We start from the raw sequence: 22986 nt of genomic DNA, 5'->3' as shown, positions 1-22986 counted from the left end.
TGCACGATAAATCATGTGCGATATCATGCGCATTTCGTCAGTAAAGCCGGTTCCTTTATTAGTAGTACCTAAATTGCCATCATCTACTTTCGGATGGAGCAGCAGTTACTACACAAAGCCATAGTTTCCTGTCAAGCTAGGCCATATTGCATACATATCGCAGGAAATACGTCTGCGATAATTAATGCGAAATACCCCCGATTGTCAGTGAACTACGGCCCTGTGCAGCAAATGCCGCTCCATCCGAACAGCAGGCGATGCCGATCCACCACCAATCGAGGAACCGGCTTTACTGATGAGATGCGCAATGACAATAACATGCAAATTATCGCGCATCCCTAAATACAATAGTATATCATGATAGACAATGTAGGTGTATATATTATAAATGGGTCTAGAGATTTTAAATGTGACCAGTGTTATAAATGGTTTATGTAATTTTTTTCACTTTCTATTAGATACTACTGCTTCTGCTCTCTCTTTTAATTCCTCTGTTGCTGAGTTTTATATATCTTGAGTCAGCTTACATAATAAGGAGCGTTTGAGCTATAATTGCTCATTTAGTGCAATGCCTTGACATTAGCATCGCTTATTTGCTACATCTCTGCTTTCTGAGCAAACTTTTATAAAAGACGGTCTATTAATAACATTATTATAAATAAATGGGAGAAAGAAAGTGGTTGTGGCTTTCAAAACGCTTTAGCATGTTTGTTTTTGATTGACTCGGTTTAAACTGGGACCGACTGACGATTTAATTCTTTCCCAGCAATTGACGAGTTATCTCGTCAATTAAGAAAACACTTTACCTGCCAATGACGCTTCCCTGATGAGTTTTTACTGTAATCTATAATTCAGCTATTATCCACTAGATGGCGCTCTTAAATTTATGAAAAACTGAAGCATCAACAAATTCAACAACATTGTAAACTTCTCTTATTCCTTTACAAAAATGCAATTATTTAAGGTGACAGAGAATGAAAAAACATTTGACCTTGTCTTAGTTAAATAACAGTAGTCTACCGGCATTAAGAAACATACGAAAAGTGCTAGACATTCTGAACATCTCAGTTTCATAGAAATTCCTCCTTTAGAAATGTCCGCCAGAAAATTACCCTATCTGAACGACGAGTACATATTACGTAAAAGGCATCTCACTCCCCACCACTCTCATTCAGTTTCCTCCCCTTCAAAATAATTTGCATACATTTGGCCTCTCGCCCCCAATGGGAAGTAAATTGCAGCAGTGTTCACAAATTTCAAGGCGAAATGGTGAGTCACGTTCGGAGGTGTGCTCTTCTATCTGTTACATTTTGGTCTGTCCGTGTTCTGAAGACGGCGAAGTTTACATTCTTTTGAGTAACAGCAAAGGCAGCCAATCAGCGTCAAGTACTTGCATTTCATACCGAGGTTGTCAATAAAACCCGAAGGGATGCCAAATAGGTGCAAAACCACGCGTTTAAAATCCCCCACCATAATATCGCTTTCTGAGAGAGGTTTTTAGGAAGCTTCTAAGGCATTACAGACTTAACCAAAATGTTGTTGTTTACATTTCACATCACAAAACAAGCATAAATACCCCGTTTAATCATTCTATGTCACCTTTAGTCAGGGTTCCCACACCTTAGTTAACTTCAAATTCAAAGACCTTTCAAGGACTTTCCAGGTCCAATACCCTCAAATTCAAGGACTAAATGTGGGGACACATATCAAATAAGAGCAAGGTTACATCGTGTTACCTTTTTAAGATACATTGTTACGGTTCCCTTTTGAGGGAACTCGCGCTGTATCACTGCATTGACAGTTTGGGAATGTCTCCAAGTGCGTCTGAATGTGTATATCAAATTCAACCAATGGTGAGGCTAAACGACAAAGACAGGGTGATGCGGGCGCCAGGAATTATATTGCTCTCTTAAATATTGCCAAAGACAGCGTTACAGGGATGCAGGAAGTATGACAAGGGAGACGCAGCGTCTTGTTCCCTTCTTTGGGAACAACAGTTACATACGTAACCCGAGGCGTTTTCATGTGTCAAACACAACCATGCAAAAATCATTTTGGTATGAATCAACACTCACACACAGAAGTGAGATATAAGCATCCAAAGCGAACAGTTCAGCACGTGTGCTTAAAGTCTAGAATCTTTTTATACCATCCCACACACACAGGGATTTATAATGGACTTTTTTTCAGAAAACGTCTTGCATAAAATAGATTCAAGCACTTTCAATGACCTGCATCTATGGAAGTTTTTGAAAATATATTTACAAGGGCTTTTATTCCCCCCTCCAGATTCACAAACTTTCAAGGACTTCAAGGACCCGTGGGAACCCCGTTTAATATACCTGGGCAGGCGGCCCACCCAAGTCAACGTGTGGGAAACACTGTATCCCATCCCCTAACCCAGGGGTTTTCAAACATTTTTGTCAGCTGAACCCCCTAAACCTAGAGTGTTTACTTGAAGTACCCGGGTGATTCTCACGAAACCATTGAAACACCCCGGCACTAATGATTTTAGCTTTAAAATGTGTAATATAGTAACATTAAAACGCATCAGAATTAACACAATACTGTGTTCTATCTTGCACAATGTGTGATTTCAACATAAGAATTTATAATTGTAAATTTTATCTCATTTTCTGCTGAAATTCTCATTACCGCAATGTGTCCGGCTGTGTTTGAACATGCGTTATGTTGTAATTTAATCAAATTAACACAAAAATATTAAGAAAAAAAATAAATTAATGTTTTGCTAGACGACTTTAGATGACAGAAAAAATATTTACTGAATATTCATGTATAATAATAATGAAGAACAATTAGGAAAATGATGTGTGTCCATGCCTGATGCTCTCATCCTCCGCAACACTTTTTGAGAACAGTTTAAGCACACATACAGAATTTTAATAAAGTTTGATTTTGAGTGACCAAGCACATGGACCAGTTACTTCAAGATGGCTACCAGGTAAGATCATTTTTTACAGTTAATTTGAAATATTGTCTTGTCAGAATGCTTACACGACATTTTGATTATCATTACCGCAACAAATGCTTATTAAATGTTAATTTAATTAATAGAAGCATAATACTTTGATTTTAAATGCATGTGCAGAATCTCCAAATTATGTTCTTTCAGGTTTGTCATGTCATTTTGAAAATATGTCAGTGTTGATGTTTTCTGACTGTTGCGGTAATGAGATTTTTTAGGACAAATTTTTTAAAATATGTTACAAAAAGTGTTAAATGATAAGTAAAAGTTTTTAAATTAATGTTCCCATTTACTCCAGACTTTGTTTTTCAATGTCTGGTGGGAAAAAAAGTAAATTTAAGCAATTTTTACATTTTCATGCTTGACATTTTTAAAACCAAGTTTTAGTGAGAATCACCCACCCCCTGATTTTAGGTTTAATAACTAGTATGTTTAATTTAGTGAAAATTACTGTATTGCTATATTTGTGAGGGCATTTTTGGTCCTCAAACCATAGGGATTACCAGGTACACCCACATCCGCTTAAAGGTTGGCCATTTACACGTCATTTACCACAACACACAATCCTCTGCCATTCACACATTATTCAGATGCCCCCAAGAAAATACCTACAACCCCCAACACAAGCACGACAATACAATAATTACACATCCTTACAGAGAAAGAAAATAAATGACTTGTACATATGAAACTATTGTAGCTCATAAGGAGTTTCATAAGGAAATACTCAAATGTTATCATTTATTCACTGCACTGTATCGTTTATCAGATAATTGCAGTAAACTTGATCTGATCCTCTAACGCAATAAAAAGAGAAACCTTCACACGGTTACATTAGGACAGACATGAAGGTGAATACATTTCTCAAACAGCGTCAAATGTCTGAAGCTCTCTAGTCTCAGCTAACAGTCTATTAACAATTAACAAACATAAACCTTTGTACAGTCAGACACACACATTCACATTTTCCTTTCTCGGAGCTGGAAACACTTTAATAAACCTCAAGCATTTTAAAAGCAATCTTCCAAACAAACAATTACGGCATTTCCTTTAGAAAGTAAACAGTAGGCAGAAAGTGTGCGCCGTGCGTGTGGATTGGATGGAGGATGGCTCAGTGATGGTTTATTTTTACACAGAAACCTTAGAGATTGTTTGTCTGATACGGTCCTTTCATCCAGACCATGAATGAAACACTTTTTCCATCACAGTAACCTCTGGTAATGTAAACAACAATACAAACAGCTTTCCAATGTGTAATAAAATAAAGGCCTCTTAACGGACATTTCCTTGCGTCGTCCAAACTAAATGCACCTTTTCTAATAATCAATGCAATGCTTTTCAAAACATCTCAAACTCTTACCTAAAGTCGAACAAACTACTTATAATGTTTGCATATTTAAATTGCATGACTGTTGTTACTCAAACCTTATTGCACCTCGCAATTTATTAATTTTTTACATGTAAAGTGCCATAAAGTTTAAGTAACAGCACTTAAGCTATTAATGTGTGTGCAGTATAAATTGATAGCACCGGAAGATCTTAAAGAGTAAATTTGTCAAGTCAGCATTTACACAACACTTTTAATTGATGACATACACGGATTACATTTCTGCTGTATGCTGCTGTTCACAAAGACAGAGAGGTCAATTGTGTGGTGCTGTGTTTATTATAAAATATTAGTGTAGTGCATACTATGCAGCATATAATAAATAATGCAATGCATACTTTTAAAAAAGTGTGCTTAAACTTCTTTGAATACATTGTAGTCACGTGACCTCATACATGCTTAATTATTACATTGTGAGATCCAGGATTCTGCGCAAAATGCTAACTATGAAACATAATAGATTATGCATGCACATTGACGTAGAAAATACGTTGCACTGAAATAATTAAACTTTATTTATCATAATCTATTATGGTCGTATGTAGTCTCAACATCAGACAGCACAGCCAGAAATATGATACATACTGTACACAAACATAGCAACATATGACTGAAATCATCAGTTTTAATCACGCTGGTTGGTAGGGGTGCATGGGGCAAAAACTAACGCGGGGTTAGTTGTAACACAGACTGTTTACATTGTTGCACTAGGTTGAGCATTTTGTTTTTACGGTATTTTTTTACGCTGCCAAAAGACGATCTCCCACAAATTATTGGAAATGTATAATGTTTTTCGAGAGAGTTTTTGATGAACGAGTGTTTTGGTGACATGTAAGTACATTTTTTCCATCATACATTTTTTTTCCGGTTTCTGAGTTGTGTAAGATACCATATCCAAACTGTGTCATATTAATCAGTGTCTTGTTGACTAAAGCATAGCATCGTTTTGAAATATGTCTGCAGCTCTTAGCAACTTTTTTGGTGGGCTTGAAAATATTTTGACCCGGCGGGGTTAATAGTAATGCTGTGTTACAACTAAAGCCCGATTTATAGTCGTGCGTAAGGCTATCCGTAGCCTGTGCATAGCTCTGCGTAGCACCTCGCAAAAATTCTAACACCGCGTCAGTTTTATGCGGACCGCAAGCGCTGTGATTGGTCCACCAGAACCCCTCCCGTCAGGTAAAAAACTGCGTCATAGGTATTTCCGTTTACGACCATGAAAACAAAGATAAGCCAAGTTGAGGAGTGACTTAACTCAAACTGCAACAAATGTCGCTGTTTATTTACTTCCATCATTGCTGGTCTTCTCAAATCATGCACAACAAGTTGCTGTTTCTTCTTCGCTTGTGGATTAAACTTGCCATGCTTCTTTTTCTTTGACGGTCGTGCTGCTACTGTGGTTACACCTGTGGATACTGTCTACCAGCGGTCTGCGCGTGTGTTTGCATGTAGACGCGAACGACGACGCAAAAGTATAAATAAAAACCGACGTGGAACCTACGCCGTCGTGGCTATGCCGTAGGACCTACACACAACTATAACAAGCCCTTAACCCCTCAGCACTTACGATATAAAACGTTAACGTTAGCGTAATTCTTGCTGTTGTTTTAAATAGGCTACACACGAATGATTGCTGGCTGCCAACAAAATAAATGCGCCTGTCTTATAAATCGTGTGTCAAATGTATTTTTGTTCATATCTTTAATTTTGATTGAATAAGGTCACGTCAAAGATTGAAATCATAATGAAACGAATGGCTAAAATCAGACTATGATCCTTATTATCTCAGAATGTGATTTTGAAACTGTAGTATGTTTATTACAGACTGGGTCACATATAAAAAATGTTTTGTCATAATTGTCCTCACATATTTAGACATTTGTATCAATTTATAATTGACCTATTGTTAGAAAAGGGCTGGATGAATGAATACAGTGTGGATACCTGTCTATTATAGACAGATATATAAACAATATCCACTTCAAGTATATAGACAAAATAGTATTGAAATATTTGCCTGCAAACTTAATTTTTAGCAAGTGTTACAACTAACCCCCCGCCTGTTACAAGTAACCCCACCTATGGTTGTAACGTTTGCACTTCTGTCACGTTTGGTGTAGTTGTCTAAGAATGGTAAGTAATAGAAACAAACTTCAAATGTTCATTTGTAGCAGAGATGTGTGTGTTGCTTGTGTAAAAATATAATTAAATCAAACTCAAATATTTTTTGAATGATTGAGCCAAAACCAAAAAGCGTTAGGTTGTGCCCCTAGTACAGTATGTAACTTCTGGCACACTATGTGAACTAGTCCAGCAGAAAACCTGTTTATAAAGGACCAGGGTGATAAACTCAGCACTATCGAGGGCTATAAAACTAATCCAAAGTGTCCCAGGTTTGTCTCATCAAATCTTTGAATAATAATATGGTGTAGCACAGTAAACACAGTATACTGTATATTAAAAAGCTAAACTGTATATTCTCCTGTGGTTTTGGAGTAACCCTCTATAGTGGTCACATGCAGGTGCTATATATCTGAATGAGGGTTTATGGTCATAAATGCCTCACAGCAGACGGTGAGTACCGGTGTGTGCCTAGAGGTTTCTGGAACGCATGTTGCCTGCACCAGCTAACATAGACATCTTGATACACGTGGAGCACAAACCTCATGCCTACACTTGTTAAAATGCACAAATCTGCTGCCTCAGGGTCACATCTTAACTCTGAACCAAAGTAAACACCCGGTTAAAACTTCAGCTAACAACTTCGATGTAATATAAAATGGGCACGACCAAAAGGAGATCCCGTACAACTTTCACATTCCCCACTCGCTCCGCTGCAGGTGGACGCGTCTCTGCACGACTGTGAAACTGTGGCTTGTGCCGAGTCTAACAAGGAGTTAAATTTTTTAGTGTCATCTTTTGGCAAACATAAACCAATAAACCACTTACCACAGAGACCAATGCAACATAACAACACCACTTGTTATCTTCTCACTTTACTTTCATCATCTATACTACTAATCCAGATAACTAATAGTACTTGAAACGAAAATATTATGCTACAGATATGTTTGCCAAATTATTTATGATGTTCTTCACTAAATGAGAACATTTAAAGGGGATATTTCACAAGACTTTTTTAAGATGTAAAATAAATCTTTGGTGTCTCCAGAGTACATATGTAAAGTTTTAGCTCAAAATATTATATAGATAATTTATTGTTGCATGGTAAAATTGTCACTTTGTAGGTGTGAGCAAAAATGTGCAGTTTTGGGTGTGTCCTTTTAAAACGCAAATAAGTTGATCTCTGCACTAAATGGCAGTGCCATGGTTGGATAGTGCAGATTAAGGGGTGGTATTATCCCCTTCTGACATAACAAGGGGTGCCAAATTTCAATAACCTATTTTTTCTCATGCTAGCAGAGAATGGTTTACCAAAACTAAGTTACTGGGTTGATCTTTTTCACATTTTCTAGGTTGATAGAAGTACTGGGGACCCAATTATAGCACTTAAACATGGAACAAGTCACTGATTTAATCTTTTATGCTGCTCGAAACCCATATAAGGAGGTATTTGAATGTCAGGTGTAGTCTCACATGATGATGCATATGCAAAATGTACTGAACACAAATCTCCTAAAATGTAACACACAAACATCTGCAGAAACACGACTAGGCCTATTAATTTGATAAGACCACAGCCAGCACAATAAACACACACACACACACACACACACACACACACACACACACACACACACACACACACACACACACCTTTAAGTTTAAAGTTTTTATACACAGCTCAAAAATTTGGTCTTCTAGCCCAACAACACAAACAATATGACAGGGTTACATTTAAAGTAAAACATAATTTGGTCAATTTATGAGCCATTCGTCTTATTCAATCAGTTAAAGCAACTTTAATGGGCTTACATTTCAACTCTAGTTTAAATAAACACGTAAGTAAATTTTTTTGTTTTTTGTTTTTTAAACACGCAATGTTATATACATAATACAGGCCCAACACGAACTCAAACACACACACATGTGCCCGCAGTCTTATGATTCTCCGTGGGTGGAAAATTAAACCTGTTTTCCTTTTAAAAAACATCTTTTGATAGCGTAAACATCATTAACACAATCCAAACTAACTTCATGATGGAAAAGAACCCGACACAAAAACACATCTGGCGTAACTCACCGGCTCTGTATCGATCTCTAGCTCCTGTAGCGCATAACCGATACATTTCTTTCCTCCGGTCCACGATCCACAGCGGCGATCTCACTCAATCCTGCAAAACGAGACAAGAGTTGAGGAACGCAGATCTTCCACGCCCAGGAAACGCGTCAGCAAAGCACCCAAATAACGAATTTCCTCACCTCAAACCCTACTATGGCGAGGTCCAGGCTAATAAATATTAACGAGGCACCTTCGTCACGTTCAGAGCCCGGTATGTCTACCCGATTGGTTAAAAGACACACAATGGGCGTAAACCAACTGGGGGGTTAACGAATCAATTCCATTAGATCTTCTAATATTGCTATTCATTTTGTTAAAACTAATATTTATACATAGTTTAAATTTAAATCCCCTCAAGTCCATGCGTCAATTAATATTAATTGAATTTTCGACCCATTCGGTTACCAAGTGACGTCGTCGACGGTCATGAACTGGATGTTTGCCATAGTAGGAATCGCAGTGCGGCGCGTTGAGCTGCGCTGATGCAGCACGAGCGGGCGTGACTTTGACGCAGGGTGGAGCGGGCTGTTTAGTCTATCCTTGTGCAATGAAGGTCGTTTAAACGAGCTGTAACCAGCTAGAAGAGACAATCGCGGGGATAACGAAAATGACAACTGTTGAAAAACAGACACATAATTGGTTATGGCGTCATACAACTTTGAATGAAAATACTCAAGCACAAAAATATTTAGAATATAGGCTACTGTGTTTTTATTTCCACACTTACTATAATAATAATAATAATAATAATAATAATGCTCTACATTCCTCTGTGTATTCATAATGATTATTCAATTTTTACCATTACCATAGTGTGGTGTGAACATTCTAGACCTGTGACATTAAAAGTCGAGTCAGATGTTTTCAGATGCAGGACTTGATTTTAAATATTACTTAAGAAGTGACTCGTGCCTTTAGCAATGCCAGTAAGTGATGTAATTGAAAGCATTTATCTATATTTATATCATATCACTGTAAGCAAATTTACATGTACGAGCCTCTCCCAACGAGCACGTTCATATTATGTAATTTAAGTAGATTTTTAGCATTGAAAACAGTAAGAGACCCATCAAAACAAATTAATAATTATCATCACATAAAATATCATCAAATTATTACAGACGCCATCTATGCGTATTTTCTATACAATTATAGATTCGTCCCCTATATATTATGTTTTTATTTAACTAGCCTCAAAACTTATTTTCGACTATTACTAACTCATCGCAATACCAGCTCAGCTTGCCCTAAATGCAGTTTAATACAGTAAAAAAAATGCAATAATATTTAAACTTAAAAAATATGATGTAAAGGGGTTGATAAACATGCTGGGCGTGGCTTAGATGCTGCGCTACGTCATCATCAATCGACAAACAGAGTGATTCAACTTCAGCGTGCGCTTGCATTCAGGAGAAATATAAATATATTATACGTATTTAAAAGAACAGGAGGCATAAATACAGAAGTATTTTTTTGATCATGAGCTTTCGATATTGTTTATTTTTACTGAGACCAAGAATACAGCGATCATGTGCAGAGCGACGTCTGTCTTTGCTTAACACATCATCATGTAAAGCTGGAGGTAAACACATGCAGGAAAAGAAAATGACTCCAAGGAACTTATTTCCCCCGGATCAGTTTGTACTACAGTCTGCTGTTTCACAGAACGGAGGCAGATTTGTTTTTTACAGGACCTTTGCAACTTCTGTGTGTAGGACTGAAGCCATTGGACAGGTGCAGTCAACCCACTATCATCTGGTGTACACCTGCAAAGTAAGACCTTGTTGTTATAACTAGGTGATTCTTTTAAATCTTAAAAAAAAATTGTTAACTTTCTCTCACATCATTACACAAACTTATGTTAAAAGGTGTGCTCCACTCGCTCAATGAAGAAAATATCTAAGCTGGCCTATCACAAGGGTGTTGTCATAGTAACGTGTCCAGGATGTAACAACCATCACGTCATTGCTGATAATCTGAACTGGTTCTCTGACCTAGAGGGCAAAAGGTGTGTATGATCACTCCTTTGTTTTAATTTATAAACAACAGCAATTGGCATACCATTCAGGCTAACATTCTTATATATGACCACAAAAATCTTACTGTTGTATATTCTGTATTGGCACAGGAACATAGAGGAAATCCTGGCAGCTAAAGGCGAATTTGTGAAAAGAGTTCTGGGGAACGAAGCCCTAGAAATTGTTGCTGAGGAATCAATAAAAGAAGCCACAAGCAACAGTTCAGATGAAGAGAAACCACAACATCTGAGTGATGGATCAGACAAAACATGACCAGTCTGAAACCACTGGACAATATAAACTTTTTAAAGCTACCAGTTTAGAGTATTCAAGCGTGGTAAAAGCTGATCATTGTATATATGGTTATATATTTCATAATAAAACTGAATAAACAAAAGCTTAACATTTTGGAAGGTTACTTTTTAAGGGTTTGGCTCCACCTTGTGGTCAGTGTAAGTAACGTCTAATCCAATGTCTGTTATTTAAAGCACCTCACACTGTCAGCGACCTTTGACCCACTAAATATCCACACTACAAATCAGATATAACAAATCGATACTATTTTCCAACACTTACTTACCGCTTTTAAAAAGTTTTGGGGAGTTTGCGCAGTGTATGACGTCCAAAAGCGATGCCATAAAAACAGAGCGGGTGTATAATGACAAACAAAACTAAAACCTGTTCTAAAAATGGTAGATACGTGTCGGCTAATTAAACCATTAATTGTAACATTTTATTTCTGCTTTCAACAACACTTTAATTATTTAGATATTAAATAATCTTCCAGATGACACGGCACATTGGCGAAGTAGTCACGTGGTACGTCATACCTTCCTCAACGCTACCGACGGTGGACCAATCAGAGTCGTTTACGGAAATCATAAAATAATTTAATATATTTCTACAGCATATTTTTTGTCAGAAATAATATTTGTGATAGAAAATGTAAACTATACGTTCTAGCGTACTAATATCTGCAATAACCCCTTAAACGTCCTGTCATATGATTGCGACTCGATTGTTTCTTCCGCATTCCGTCCTTTACCAACTACATGTCCCATCAACAGATATTAACCAATATTTGATTGCAAGTGTTTATGGACCGAAACGCATTCACATATCCGTGCCTGCCTGATGAGTAAGTTAAACTAGAACACCAGCAGGGCAGCCTTCAACCGATCACACCCGAAACCAATTTCTGGACGTCATACAGGAGCACAACGTTGTTTTTGTTGTAGCGCCGCCATGGATCATTCCGGGCTGTTGTGCGACACCGAGCGGCCGCGTCAGCGTCCATTTCTGATCGGGGTGAGCGGAGGAACCGCCAGTGGGAAGGTGCGAGACTTTCATATTTACTCACTTAATGCGCGTGTATTCATGATGTTATATGTCATTATGCTGCATGCACACCTGTTGTCATAGTCACGGCCTGGGTCTTTATTATTATTATTATACATTAAGACATGACTTTGTAGTCAGCAGATGCTATAGAAACAACCCAAAGGTCAAAACATAACTATATCAATAATTGCAGACAATTCAATTATAATGCTCTGTTATTTTTCAAGGCTAATAGAAATCACAAAGTTAAAAAAAAAAAAAAAAAGACAAGCAGGCCCTTTATCTAAAAAAATCCACGTGCAATCCCATCAGTGATGCAATTACAAATAGATGATCAGTTCAGGCCGTTCATTATGGAGGACCACAAGAGTCATGCAAAATGTAATAAAGAACTTCAATATTTAATAACTACCTAGACAATAAAAATAGCAATTTATACATTTGTTTAAAAATTCATTAATAAATCTATAAATAAATAGACAAGTTACAAAAGAAATCATTATGTGACATTTTATTAGGCAATAAAAAGTGAGATAATAAAAATAATGTAGAAATGAAATATTAATCCATTAATAAATAGTTCAAATTAATATAACAATTTACAAAAAACATAAAACACTCAATAAGTTCATCATTTTAAATTGCACTTATAAATTCTTAATTAAATAATGGATTTTCAAAATTTATTTCAAAAAGCTATTTAAAAAGAGAAATAAATAACTGGATTTATAAAATGAACTACAAATACAGGTTTAAATTAGGCATTTAAAAGGCCATTTCCATTTAACATTTCTGTTTTCATTTCCCGATGATTCTCCTTATTCTTTTCGCTATTCAATTTGCTTTTCGTTTCAGCCTCTTGATTTAGCTTTTCCGTGACTCTTTGGGTCCTTGGAAATGGTTAAATGAGAAATGCAAATTAGCTATGGCCAGGTGGATGTAACAAGCTTACTGATTGGCTCTGATTGTACGTCATGGGCAGATTTATATATCTCGGATAAGGACCCAAAGAGTACTTTGAACTATTTATTAATGGATTAATATTTCATTTCTACGTTATTTTTATAATCTCACTTTTTATTGCCCAATAAAATGTAACATAATGATTTTTTTTGTAACTTTGTCTATTTATTTATAAATTGATTATTGAATTTTTAAACAAATGTATAAATTGCTATTTTTTTGTCCAGGTAGTTATTAAATATTGAAGTTATTTATTACATTTTGCATGACTCTTATGGTCCTCCATAGTTCATGTGATATTTAAATTATATTTTCTTCTCCAGTCTACAGTATGTGCCAAAATCATGGAGCTACTGGGTCAAAACATGGTGGATCACTGCCAGCGTAAGGTCACCATCGTCAGTCAGGACAGTTTCTATCGGATTCTTACTCCAGAACAGAAAGCCAAAGCTTTGAAGGGCCAGTACAACTTTGACCATCCAGGTAAAAACTGAAAATTCAAGAAAAAGTTCACTCAAATATATAAATCATGTTACATCACTTTTGTGGAGCTTGTATGGTCCATGCCGGAGCTACAACAGACCTGGAACGACACCGGCTAATGGAATGATGAGTCTTTAATTTCTTATTTTCTCTCTCTCTCAGATGCGTTTGATACAGAGTTGATGTGCCAGACTCTGAAGGACATCGTAGAAGAAAAAGTGGTGGAGGTTCCCACTTATGACTTTGTCACCCATTCCAGGCAATAAAACACAATTTAATCTCACTTTATGTCATGCAAACCAGTGACACGTGTCTGATCTTTGATAGAGGTGTGGTTTGATGTGTCTTTGTCTGATAACAGCAGTCAATAATGTGTGTGTGTAGGATGGAGGAGAAAATTCGTGTTTACCCCGCTGATGTGGTGCTGTTTGAGGGAATTCTGGTGTTTTACACACAGGAGGTCAGAGATATGTTTCACATGAAGCTGTTCGTCGACACGGATTCAGATGTGCGTCTGTCTCGCAGAGGTAAATGTTTATTTTCTAGATAGATAGATAAACTTGGTGGTCAACAGACCTGGAACTACTTCATAGGTGTGCAATTACTGAAAAATAATGCACACCTGTAGAATGTCCCGTAGAATGTTTTCAACCAATCAGAATGAAGCATTTAACTCTTTCCCCGCCAGCATTTTTTTAAGTTGCCAGCCAGCGCCAGCATTTTTTATGATTTTCACAAAAGTTTAATGCCTTCCAGAAAATGTACTTCTTTAAAAATATAAACATACAATACATGAAAGAACATACCCTCTGCTTTCAAACAAAAAATGTTTCATTCTACCTTCATTTGTTCTCTTTTATCACCTCTCAAATATGGGTATGGGTAGGTTTATTTAAAAATAAAAAATTTTGAGCAAAAAGCTGAGATGATTCCTTTTTTGCGAAGGACTTTTGATAGAAATCCGAGTGAGAGCGATGATCAAAACATGCTGAGTTTGAACGGTAATAAGTTGTGTAACTGTGGGTTCACACCAGATGCGAGTTCAATGATTTGCGCGAGTAGATTACATACAAAGTCAATGCGATGCAAATGACGCGATATGGGCAGCGCGTTTGACGCGAAAACACGCGCTATTCGCCTCAAACGCGTTTGCGCCCAAGTTAAAAATATTCAACTTGAGCGAAAAATTAGCATGACACGAAGTTAAATTTCTGCGAGTAATCTAGAGCGAGCAACGCAATGCCCCGCGTTTGGTGTGTACGTAGCATAAGAGTGCCACCTGGCCAATAATAGCGGAAATACAGATTGCCGGAAAAACTCTTTATTGGCAGGAAAGCGTTTTCTCTTAATTCTTTCCCCGCCATTAATGAGTTATCTCATCAATTAAGAGAAAACATTTGCACAAAAAAGTGTCCCTGATGAGTTTTCATGTTAATCTGTAATACCACGATTATCCAATTTATAAAAAATGCTTTTTTTACTGATTTTAAACTCTGTGAATGTTTTGATCATTGTTCTAAATCTGATCTCTAACAAAATTCCTTCACAAAAATGCAATTATTTCAGCTTTTTGCTAAAAAAAAAATATTTTTGAAGAAAAAAAACATATTTACGAGTTTATAGACAAAGAAAAAAATAGATTAGATGAAACCTTTTCCCAGTTTTGTTTGTTTGTTTGAAAGCAGAGTCTGTTCTTTCATTTTGATACATTTGTATGTTTCCATATTTTAGAAGAAAATTTTCCTGGAAGGCATTTTGTGAAAATCACAAAAATGCTGGCGGGCAACTTAATTGACAAGTTAACTTGTCAATGGCGGTGAAAGAGTTAACAGCCACGTGGCATAAAATGAATATAATCAATTTATTTATTTAATGGACACATTTTTATTTATTTTTTATGTGTTTAGTTCTGATAATTTTATTTAAGAAGTGGAAGATTTACATAAGCTGTGTCCCAATTCAGGGGCTGCGACCTTATAAGGATGTGACCTTAAAAGGCGAGCACTCGGTCTTTCAAGGTGGCATCCTCAGAAGTCCGCGAAGAGAACTGAAATGAGACGGTCTAGCCTTTGGAGGATCCATAATTTGTGTCACCTGCTGTACGCGCCCACCGGGCCTGTCAGCGGGATACAGCGGAGACGTTTCTGAATTGTTAAAATAAATATGGAATCAGAAAAAATATACATTTATTTGAGAAAATATAAAGACGCAATCGGTCTTAGCATACATCCTTAGAAGGTTGCAGCCCTAAAATTTAGACCCAGCTAGAGTTATTTACATCTAAAGAACGAGCTCATAAGTGTTAGCATGTAAGTGTATGTTTTGTGTCTTTAGTTCTGCGTGACATGAGAAGAGGTCGAGATCTTGAACAGATTCTCACACAATACACAACTTTTGTTAAACCTGCCTTTGAAGAATTCTGCCTTCCGGTGAGAAAACACGCACACACCTCATAGTTTTGTTATAGGAACTTTGATGGATTCTCGACATCTTAAATCTTTCCTTCTCAGACCAAGAAATATGCGGATGTTATAATACCTCGAGGAGTTGACAACATGGGTAAGTTTGTAAAGTTAGAATTTATTTTAAGAAATAAAAGCTTGATTTTTTTTAAATGTTTTTTTTTTACATCTACTTTTGTCTTTTGTAATCTCCAGTGGCAATAAATCTGATTGTTCAGCATATTCAGGACATTCTGAATGGAGACATATGCAAATGGCAGAGGAGCTCTCCGAATGGACACTCCCATGGGCTTGGTCAAAAGAGGGACGTGGCTGAACACGATGAGAAATCTAGCGGAGGAAATCTTCCTACGAAACGACTCATACTGGAGCCCAGTACACGGCCCCATTAACACACAAAACACACACTCGTGGCTGAAACTAGAATGTTTTTTTTTCTGCATGCTTCCAAAACAAATCTTCTCTGTCTTACCAGGTTACCTTTTCAGACTGCAAGTGACTTTTTTGCTGCTTATTTTAGTCACGTCATCTGTAGTTCGACCTGTAATCGTGTATTTGTCAAAAGTGACGACAGCTGTTCTTTAAATGTAAAATATTTAAAAGGGTTGTGTGCGTTTCAGAAAGGCAGAGCTTAGAGGAGCAACAATAATGTACGGTATGAAAATAATAAGGTTTACGGCTAAAACGCATTGCATTACACCAAATAATATAAACCATTTAATAAGACCTCTTGTTGCTATTATTAAATTTACATGGTAATCACATATTAACATCTACTGAATGTTACTCAGTGTAAACTCACGTGGCACATAAACTAACACAGAGAAACATTCACATAATCTCTGTTTGATCTCATAGGATTATAATACCAGGTTTTGTAGCAATAACAGAATAATTTTATTATTAAAAGAATAATTCACCAAAAATGAAATTAGCCCATATTTAACTCCATCATAAGTGTATATGACTTTCTTCTTTCAGTCCAACACAGAGCCAGATTAAATAATATCCGGACCCTTTTTAGCTTTATAACAGCATTGGATAGTGCCCCCCAAAAAGTCATAAACACTTAGGATCGCTAAGGGCGAGTAAAATGTGGGCTAATTTTCATTTTGGGGTGAACTATTCATTTTTAAAAATAGTTTCCCGCCAGCATTTTTTGTGATTTTCACAAAATGCCTTCCAGGAAAATCTTTTTCTATAATTATATAAACATATAAATATATCAAATGAAAAAAAAAACAGCTTTCAAACAAACGGGAAAAAACGTATCATCCTATTTTCATTTGTTCTATTTTTATAACCTCTTAAAGGTGCAGTGTGTAATTTTTAGGACAGAAATGCAAAATAAAATACAAAACTATATTATCAGTAGTGTATAAAGACCTTTCATAATAAACCCTTATGTGTTTATTACCTTAGAATGAGATGTTTTTATGTACACACACTGAGGGTCCCCTTACATGGAAGTCGCCATTTTGTGCCGGCATTTTTCTACAGAAGCTCTTAACGGACAATTTTCTTTATTAAGTTGTCTCCGACGATGACATGTTTGTCCGGTGGCGGCTACCGTAGTTTCTCTACGTGTTTCAAAAGTGAGGGGTGAGCAGTGGACCGAGCTGTTGGTTGCAATTTCGCAACCTCACCACTAGATGCCGCTAAAATTTACACACTGCACCTTTAAATATGGGTAGGTTTCTTCAAAAAAATGTAGCAAAAAGCTGAGATAATATAATTATAATATAATATAATTTTTAATAATATAATATAATTTTTATAAAGGAATTTTGTTAAAGATAAGATTCAAAGTGGTGATCAAAACATACACAGAGTTTAAAATGTTGTAAAATTAGTTTGTGCTTCTGTTTTTTACTAATTGGGTAAAAACTTGTCTGGGAAGCGTCGTTGGCAGGGAAATGTTTTCTCTTAAATGAGGAGATAACTCGTCAATGGCAGGGGAAAAGTTAAGGACACATGGGGCGGTATCCCGGACAGGGATTAGACTAGTCCTTGACTAAAATAAACGTAAGAGCTGTCCAAACTGAAAACAACTTGCACTGACATATCTTAAAATACATCAGTGCCCTTTGTTTTGCCTCAAAATGCACACAAGTAATGCTTTTAGTAAGGCATGTTTGTTAATACTAGTTATATATCCTAATTGAACTGCTAATCCCTGTCTGGGAAACCACCCCATGGTGTTTTGTGTCTACATTGTAAATTCTGTTTTGTCAAGTTAAAGAAAATGAGTATTGCTCATTAATTGTAGTGATTCATTACTAATTATTTAACATTAAATATATAAATCGTTTTATTGTACATGTTCCATTGTATAAGTTATAATAACATGAAATATCCTGTCTAAAGTTATTGTTTGTCTCTAACTGTGAATATTTATACATTTCATTTGAAATCAGTTGCGCATTTTGCCATGTACACATAAATATTAAAGATGTGGTGTCTCTGATTTGCATCAGATGATTTTGTGTGATAAAATAAAAAATAAGAACTAACCAGTATTTGTTTCTTAATACTGTTTTACACATTGATGGTGTGGCCTACACTATAAAAAAAGCAGTATGAAGTTAAAAAAACTTGGTTTTGCAAGTCAATTCAACCTATATTTTAAGTTTTGATTTGTGCTAATTTGACAAAATTTATAAACACAAGTTGACATTGTTTAACTTAAAGTAAAAATGCTGATTTTTTTACAGCGTAGTAATACTATAATATTTTCAATTTACATGATACCCAAATACAAACATGATAATACGACAGTAGCAAATTATTACTGTATTAATTTCCTATAGTATTAGTACAACTTCACAATAAGAATGCATTAGTTAACATAAACTAAAAATTAACTAATTTCTACATCATTTATTAATCTTAGTTCATGTTAATTGAATAATATATTTATAAAGCAGCATCAACATCTGTTAACATTAGTTAATGCCCAGTGAACTAATAAAAATAATTATATTGACATTACCTAACATTATCAATTTTTTTTAAAGATTAATAAATGCTAAAAACTAGATTGCTCATTGCTAGTTTATGTTAGCTAATGAGTCAATGACATGACGTTAATTATTTTGTGTGCATATGGATAAATTAAATGTTAAAGGGTTAAAATTTCAAAATAAATTTGCAGATTACTTGCATACATTCTCTTTTTTGAGGACCAAGTCTAAAATTTCTAGTTTTATTTCATTTTGAAAGAATATTTGGGGGATAATTGCAAAAATGTCAACGTGGTGTAACCAGTCTGTGTCAATTGGTGTAACTAGTATTTTTTAAAAATGAAAATATAAATATATTAATTAAAAATGTGAATAAAATATAATCATCTAGTTTAGTGTAATATGATTTTTTACATACATTTTTATATCATTTGTCAAAGATTATTTAGAAATCAGAGCTGTGTTCAGCATATGTCAGGACAAATATTACAAAAACGCATTAAAATTTACATTTAGAAATAACTTATAAAATTACATTTAAAATATATAAATTTTTTATGATTACGCTTACACGCCATCAAGGTGGATAAAATATTAAATATTTTTAATATTGGCAGTTACACCATTTGACATTTTCAGGTCCATTCAGTCTTAACTTTCATAAAAATGGTGCAAATGTAATTTTCTATTGTATAAAATTAACATAAATACATTGTGCATTTAAATAAACCTGTAGCATGCTTTTAAAACAAGTTTTTTTTTAAGATTTTTGAATTTCTCATCTTGCCAAACCGTTTTTGTAAAGTGTTACCATAGTATTTATATGGTAGACAAGGGTTGCTTTAAAAAAACTATAACCTTATAATATAAGTTATAGTATAACCTTAATTCCAATCCAAAAGCGGCTATTACAACGACACAATAAAAAAATAACATGGCATAAGTGTAAATGTGTGCTTGAAGTGAATAAAACACAGCTTGATTACAAAGAGAGCAGTTTTATTGGTGGTTGAATATACAGAACATTATAGGTGTAACAGGAAAAAAATCCCAAGAGATGATAAACATCAACATCACACACAAACACACGCGCACATTGAAGAAAGCAAACTTTGCTTTCCAACTCCCAGTAGAAAACACACAAACTTTCTCTCTCTCTCTCTCTGAGATCACAGCATATTCAGTCCTTGTGTTTTTTGCTTTATTATGTTAGATATTTTAGTGCATGATTTATTTGGTTTGAAAATATATTTCCTCATAACTGCCCTCTATATGATCAGAGATTATACATAACTTCTATACATACATTTATACAGTACATATCATACACATCCCAAATAAACCTGAAACATACACACTGAGCTCCGGACATTGACATTATAATCGGCTGCGGGAAAACATCGAGCTCATGTCCAGGTCATATTTCACCACAAAATATCTTATATTCTCCCAAAAAAATTTAACATTTGAACCCTGTCCTATTTCATCCCTACACTGCAAAAAATGATTTTCAAGAAAAAAAAATTCGTAGTATTTTTGTCTTGTTGTCAGTAAAAATATCTAAAAGTTCTTAAATTAAGATGCTTTTTCTTGATGAGCAAAACGACCCAAGAAAATAAGTCTAGTTTTTAGACCAAAAATATCAAAATTATTTAATAATTTTGTGCATAAAACTAAAATCTGCCAATGGGGTAAGCAAATTTTTCTTGAATTTAGTGTTTAAGAAAAATGTTCAAGATTTTTTTGCTTACCGCATCAAGAAAAAGCATCTTTATTTAAGAATTTTTACTGAAAACAAGACAAAAATACTAAGATTTTTTTTCTTGAAAAACCATTTTTTTTGCAGTATAACAGCCAAATAATAATTTGACGACCATTAATTAGGTTTTTAATGACAATTATAATAACATTTCCCCTGTAAATCCAAGTTATCATAATCTGAAAAATCAGAATACACTGCACTGAGTTTTTTTGTCTTGTTTTCAGTACAAATATCTAAATATTCTTAAATTAAGATGCATTTTCTTGATGAGCAAAATGACCCAAAAAAAGTCAAATTTTTAGTCAAAAAATATACAATTTAAGCAAATTTGTGCTCCAAACAAGCAAAAACATCTGCCCATGGGGTGAGAAAATTTAGCTTGAATTAAGTGTTTAAGAAGTGTTTTTCTCACACCATTGGCAGATATTTTTGCTTGTTTTAAGCACAAATTCACTCAAATTGCACATTTCTGGTCCAAAAACTCGACTTATTTTCTTAGGTCATTTTGCGCATCAAGAAAATATATATATTTTTTATATTTCTACTGAAAACAAGACTAAGTTAGAAAGTCATTTTTTTGCAGTGTAAGCATCATTCATTAAACACAACCTAAACGAATGTCCTCAAAATCTTTCTTTCAATGCACCAAATCATAGCAGAAAAACATTTACATTTGTTCAGATCATGTTAGTGAATGAGACCCAGTTATATTTAAATATATCTCTCTTTGCATTATAGTAACATGAAAATGATTTTTACATTATTATTGTATGCTATTGTAAGGGGAAAAATGTGTTTGACATTAAAGTCATAATTTAATAAATCTTACTGCTAGAAAAATATTTGTTTATTTTATATTTTAGGGTGAAATATGACCCAAACAAGTTCTGGAAATGTACACAGACAGGGCACAGTGACAGTAAACAGTTATGAGTGTCGCACATGGTCACACACACAAAACAAAAGTAATGCCAGTCTGAATGTCATCTATCTTTTTTAAATTATTATATTCCATACAGTCCAGTACTCACTGTCTGTCAAATGCATTTTAATTCAACAGATAAGTGAATATTTGATATCAATCTGTGAGATTGCACAGTTGTACGTCCACATCCCAGTCGTCCGGTCTGAAGGTTATTTGCAGGTTGCACAGCTCCAAACAAACGCATGTTGAAACTGGTGACGTTAAACTCAGCCGTCGAGTCGGAAAAAGCGACTGACCTTTGGAAGGCCAAATGGAAACGTCCGAACAGGACAAACAAAAATGTACTCACTCCAACAGGCACAGTGTATTATTATTATTAAATGAACCGAGCCCTCTTTGAGTGTATGTACACATGCACGCGCGCACAAGGATTTAGCGTTTGAGTCCTCTTGAGCGCTTTATGTGTGCTACGTGTATGTCTGTAAGCGTTTATTTATTTATACTGAGCTAAAAAATACTGCTGGGTTTTGCAGTTTATTGGTGCAAATCGGAGCCATTACTGGTTCAGTCAGTTTCATAATCAGAAAAGAGCTAGCATGGGTTCCCAAGGTTCTGCAGGTGGTTCGGGTCTCACCATAAATTGTCACTGAGGTTCAAGATACGAGGTCCTAGGTCTTCTCCTCTCGTTCGGTTCTGCGCCGGGAGATGTTTCGTGGTTTGATCTTAAGCGAAAGTTCCCATAACGCCTCCTCCGCAAGGTGATCGCTAAAGTCGTTGAAGAAACAGACGATGTCTTCGTTCCGTTTCAGTTCGTAGTGTCTACAAATGCAAGCATGAAACATCAAAACAATTATTTTATTACTCACTGACAAATGTAAATAATATATGTTTACATTTTTCTTTCGAATATCTTTGTCAAATATTATTGCACATTATAAAACAAATAGTTCACAGTAATAGGGGCGTTCGCACCAAACGCGAATTCAACAATTTGTGCGAATAGATTACATACAAAGTAAATACACAGTAAATGCAAAGATGCGAATAGACGTGAAAAGACGCGAATTAACGCAAATAGACACAATCTCACGTCGGGCGTTACAAATGACACAAATTGGGCGCCGTGATTGCCGCAAAAACGCGAGCTATTCGTCTCAAATGCGTTTTTGCGCAAGTTGAAAATATTCAACTCAAACAAAAAATTCACATGACACGAAGTTAAATCCCGTGAGTAATCTAGAGCGAGGAACGCGATGTTTTGCGTTTTGTGTGTATGCAGCATAAGACTATGTTTACACGGCAACAATTTTAACTTTTTAAAAAAAATTACATTAACTAGACAACGCTGTCAATAAGAACCACATACATACGTATTCAAACGACTAAATCTGCTGTATTTCATTGTCCTGGCCAGTAGATGGCGATGTTACCTTGTAAAGAAACACTACACACC

The 22986-nt window shown here is 35.4% G+C and overlaps 4 protein-coding genes and 1 long non-coding RNA gene across 12 annotated transcripts in view; 2 read left to right on the top strand and 3 right to left on the bottom strand.

Moving 5' to 3' along the window:
• lrrc8aa (leucine rich repeat containing 8 VRAC subunit Aa) overlaps nucleotides 1–8984 on the bottom strand; it is a 31797-nt gene extending 22813 nt beyond the window's left edge. Inside the window, exons 1-2 of the mRNA XM_055179630.2 lie at nucleotides 8757–8984; nucleotides 8578–8668 (exon numbers count right to left, since the gene is read on the bottom strand). The gene's annotated coding sequence lies outside the window, so the exon portion shown is untranslated. The remainder of the gene's footprint in view (nucleotides 1–8577; nucleotides 8669–8756) is intronic.
• A 1098-nt stretch (nucleotides 8985–10082) lies between these two features.
• LOC141366163 (uncharacterized) lies at nucleotides 10083–12062 on the bottom strand. Its single transcript, XR_012371261.1, has 3 exons — nucleotides 11995–12062; nucleotides 10459–10610; nucleotides 10083–10382 (listed from the first exon to the last, which is right to left on the bottom strand). It is a non-coding gene; the product is annotated as an uncharacterized lncRNA (long non-coding RNA).
• On the top strand, nucleotides 10096–11047 carry dnlz (DNL-type zinc finger). The gene is made up of 3 exons (XM_055179632.2): nucleotides 10096–10389; nucleotides 10485–10624; nucleotides 10745–11047. Exons 1-3 carry the CDS (start codon nucleotides 10096–10098, stop codon nucleotides 10905–10907), a joined length of 597 nt encoding a protein of 198 aa, XP_055035607.2. The 3' UTR covers nucleotides 10908–11047.
• uck1 (uridine-cytidine kinase 1) lies at nucleotides 11602–18392 on the top strand. Its single transcript, XM_055179631.2, has 7 exons — nucleotides 11602–11969; nucleotides 13262–13421; nucleotides 13584–13680; nucleotides 13806–13948; nucleotides 15756–15850; nucleotides 15932–15980; nucleotides 16079–18392. The coding sequence occupies exons 1-7, from the start codon at nucleotides 11880–11882 to the stop codon at nucleotides 16273–16275; spliced, it is 831 nt and encodes a 276-aa protein (XP_055035606.2). The 5' UTR covers nucleotides 11602–11879; the 3' UTR covers nucleotides 16276–18392.
• Nucleotides 18393–21696: 3304 nt separating this feature from the next.
• rapgef1b (Rap guanine nucleotide exchange factor (GEF) 1b) overlaps nucleotides 21697–22986 on the bottom strand; it is a 62674-nt gene continuing 61384 nt past the window's right edge. For all 8 annotated transcript variants that reach the window (XM_055179970.2, XM_055179969.2, XM_055179968.2 and 5 more), the window contains one exon: nucleotides 21697–22352. In XM_055179970.2, coding sequence (XP_055035945.2) covers nucleotides 22202–22352 — 151 coding nt within the window. In that variant the 3' untranslated portion in view covers nucleotides 21697–22201. The remainder of the gene's footprint in view (nucleotides 22353–22986) is intronic.

Source organism: Misgurnus anguillicaudatus, chromosome 9 (genome assembly GCF_027580225.2).
Source record: "Misgurnus anguillicaudatus chromosome 9, ASM2758022v2, whole genome shotgun sequence".
NCBI classification, from domain to species: Eukaryota; Metazoa; Chordata; class Actinopteri; order Cypriniformes; family Cobitidae; genus Misgurnus; species Misgurnus anguillicaudatus.
The sequence above is the reverse complement of the archived record's forward strand: the minus strand, read 5'-3'. Positions and strand labels throughout refer to the sequence as shown.

Coding starts and splice junctions, on each gene's coding strand:
- dnlz (XM_055179632.2), top strand. CDS start 10,096: ATGAGCTTTCGATATTGTTTATTTTTACTGAGACCAAGAATACAGCGA. Junction 10,390..10,484: donor ATCTGGTGTACACCTGCAAA/GTAAGACCTTGT, acceptor TTATGTTAAAAG/GTGTGCTCCACTCGCTCAAT. Junction 10,625..10,744: donor TCTGACCTAGAGGGCAAAAG/GTGTGTATGATC, acceptor GTATTGGCACAG/GAACATAGAGGAAATCCTGG.
- uck1 (XM_055179631.2), top strand. CDS start 11,880: ATGGATCATTCCGGGCTGTTGTGCGACACCGAGCGGCCGCGTCAGCGT. Junction 13,422..13,583: donor GTACAACTTTGACCATCCAG/GTAAAAACTGAA, acceptor TCTCTCTCTCAG/ATGCGTTTGATACAGAGTTG. Junction 13,949..15,755: donor TGTGCGTCTGTCTCGCAGAG/GTAAATGTTTAT, acceptor TTGTGTCTTTAG/TTCTGCGTGACATGAGAAGA.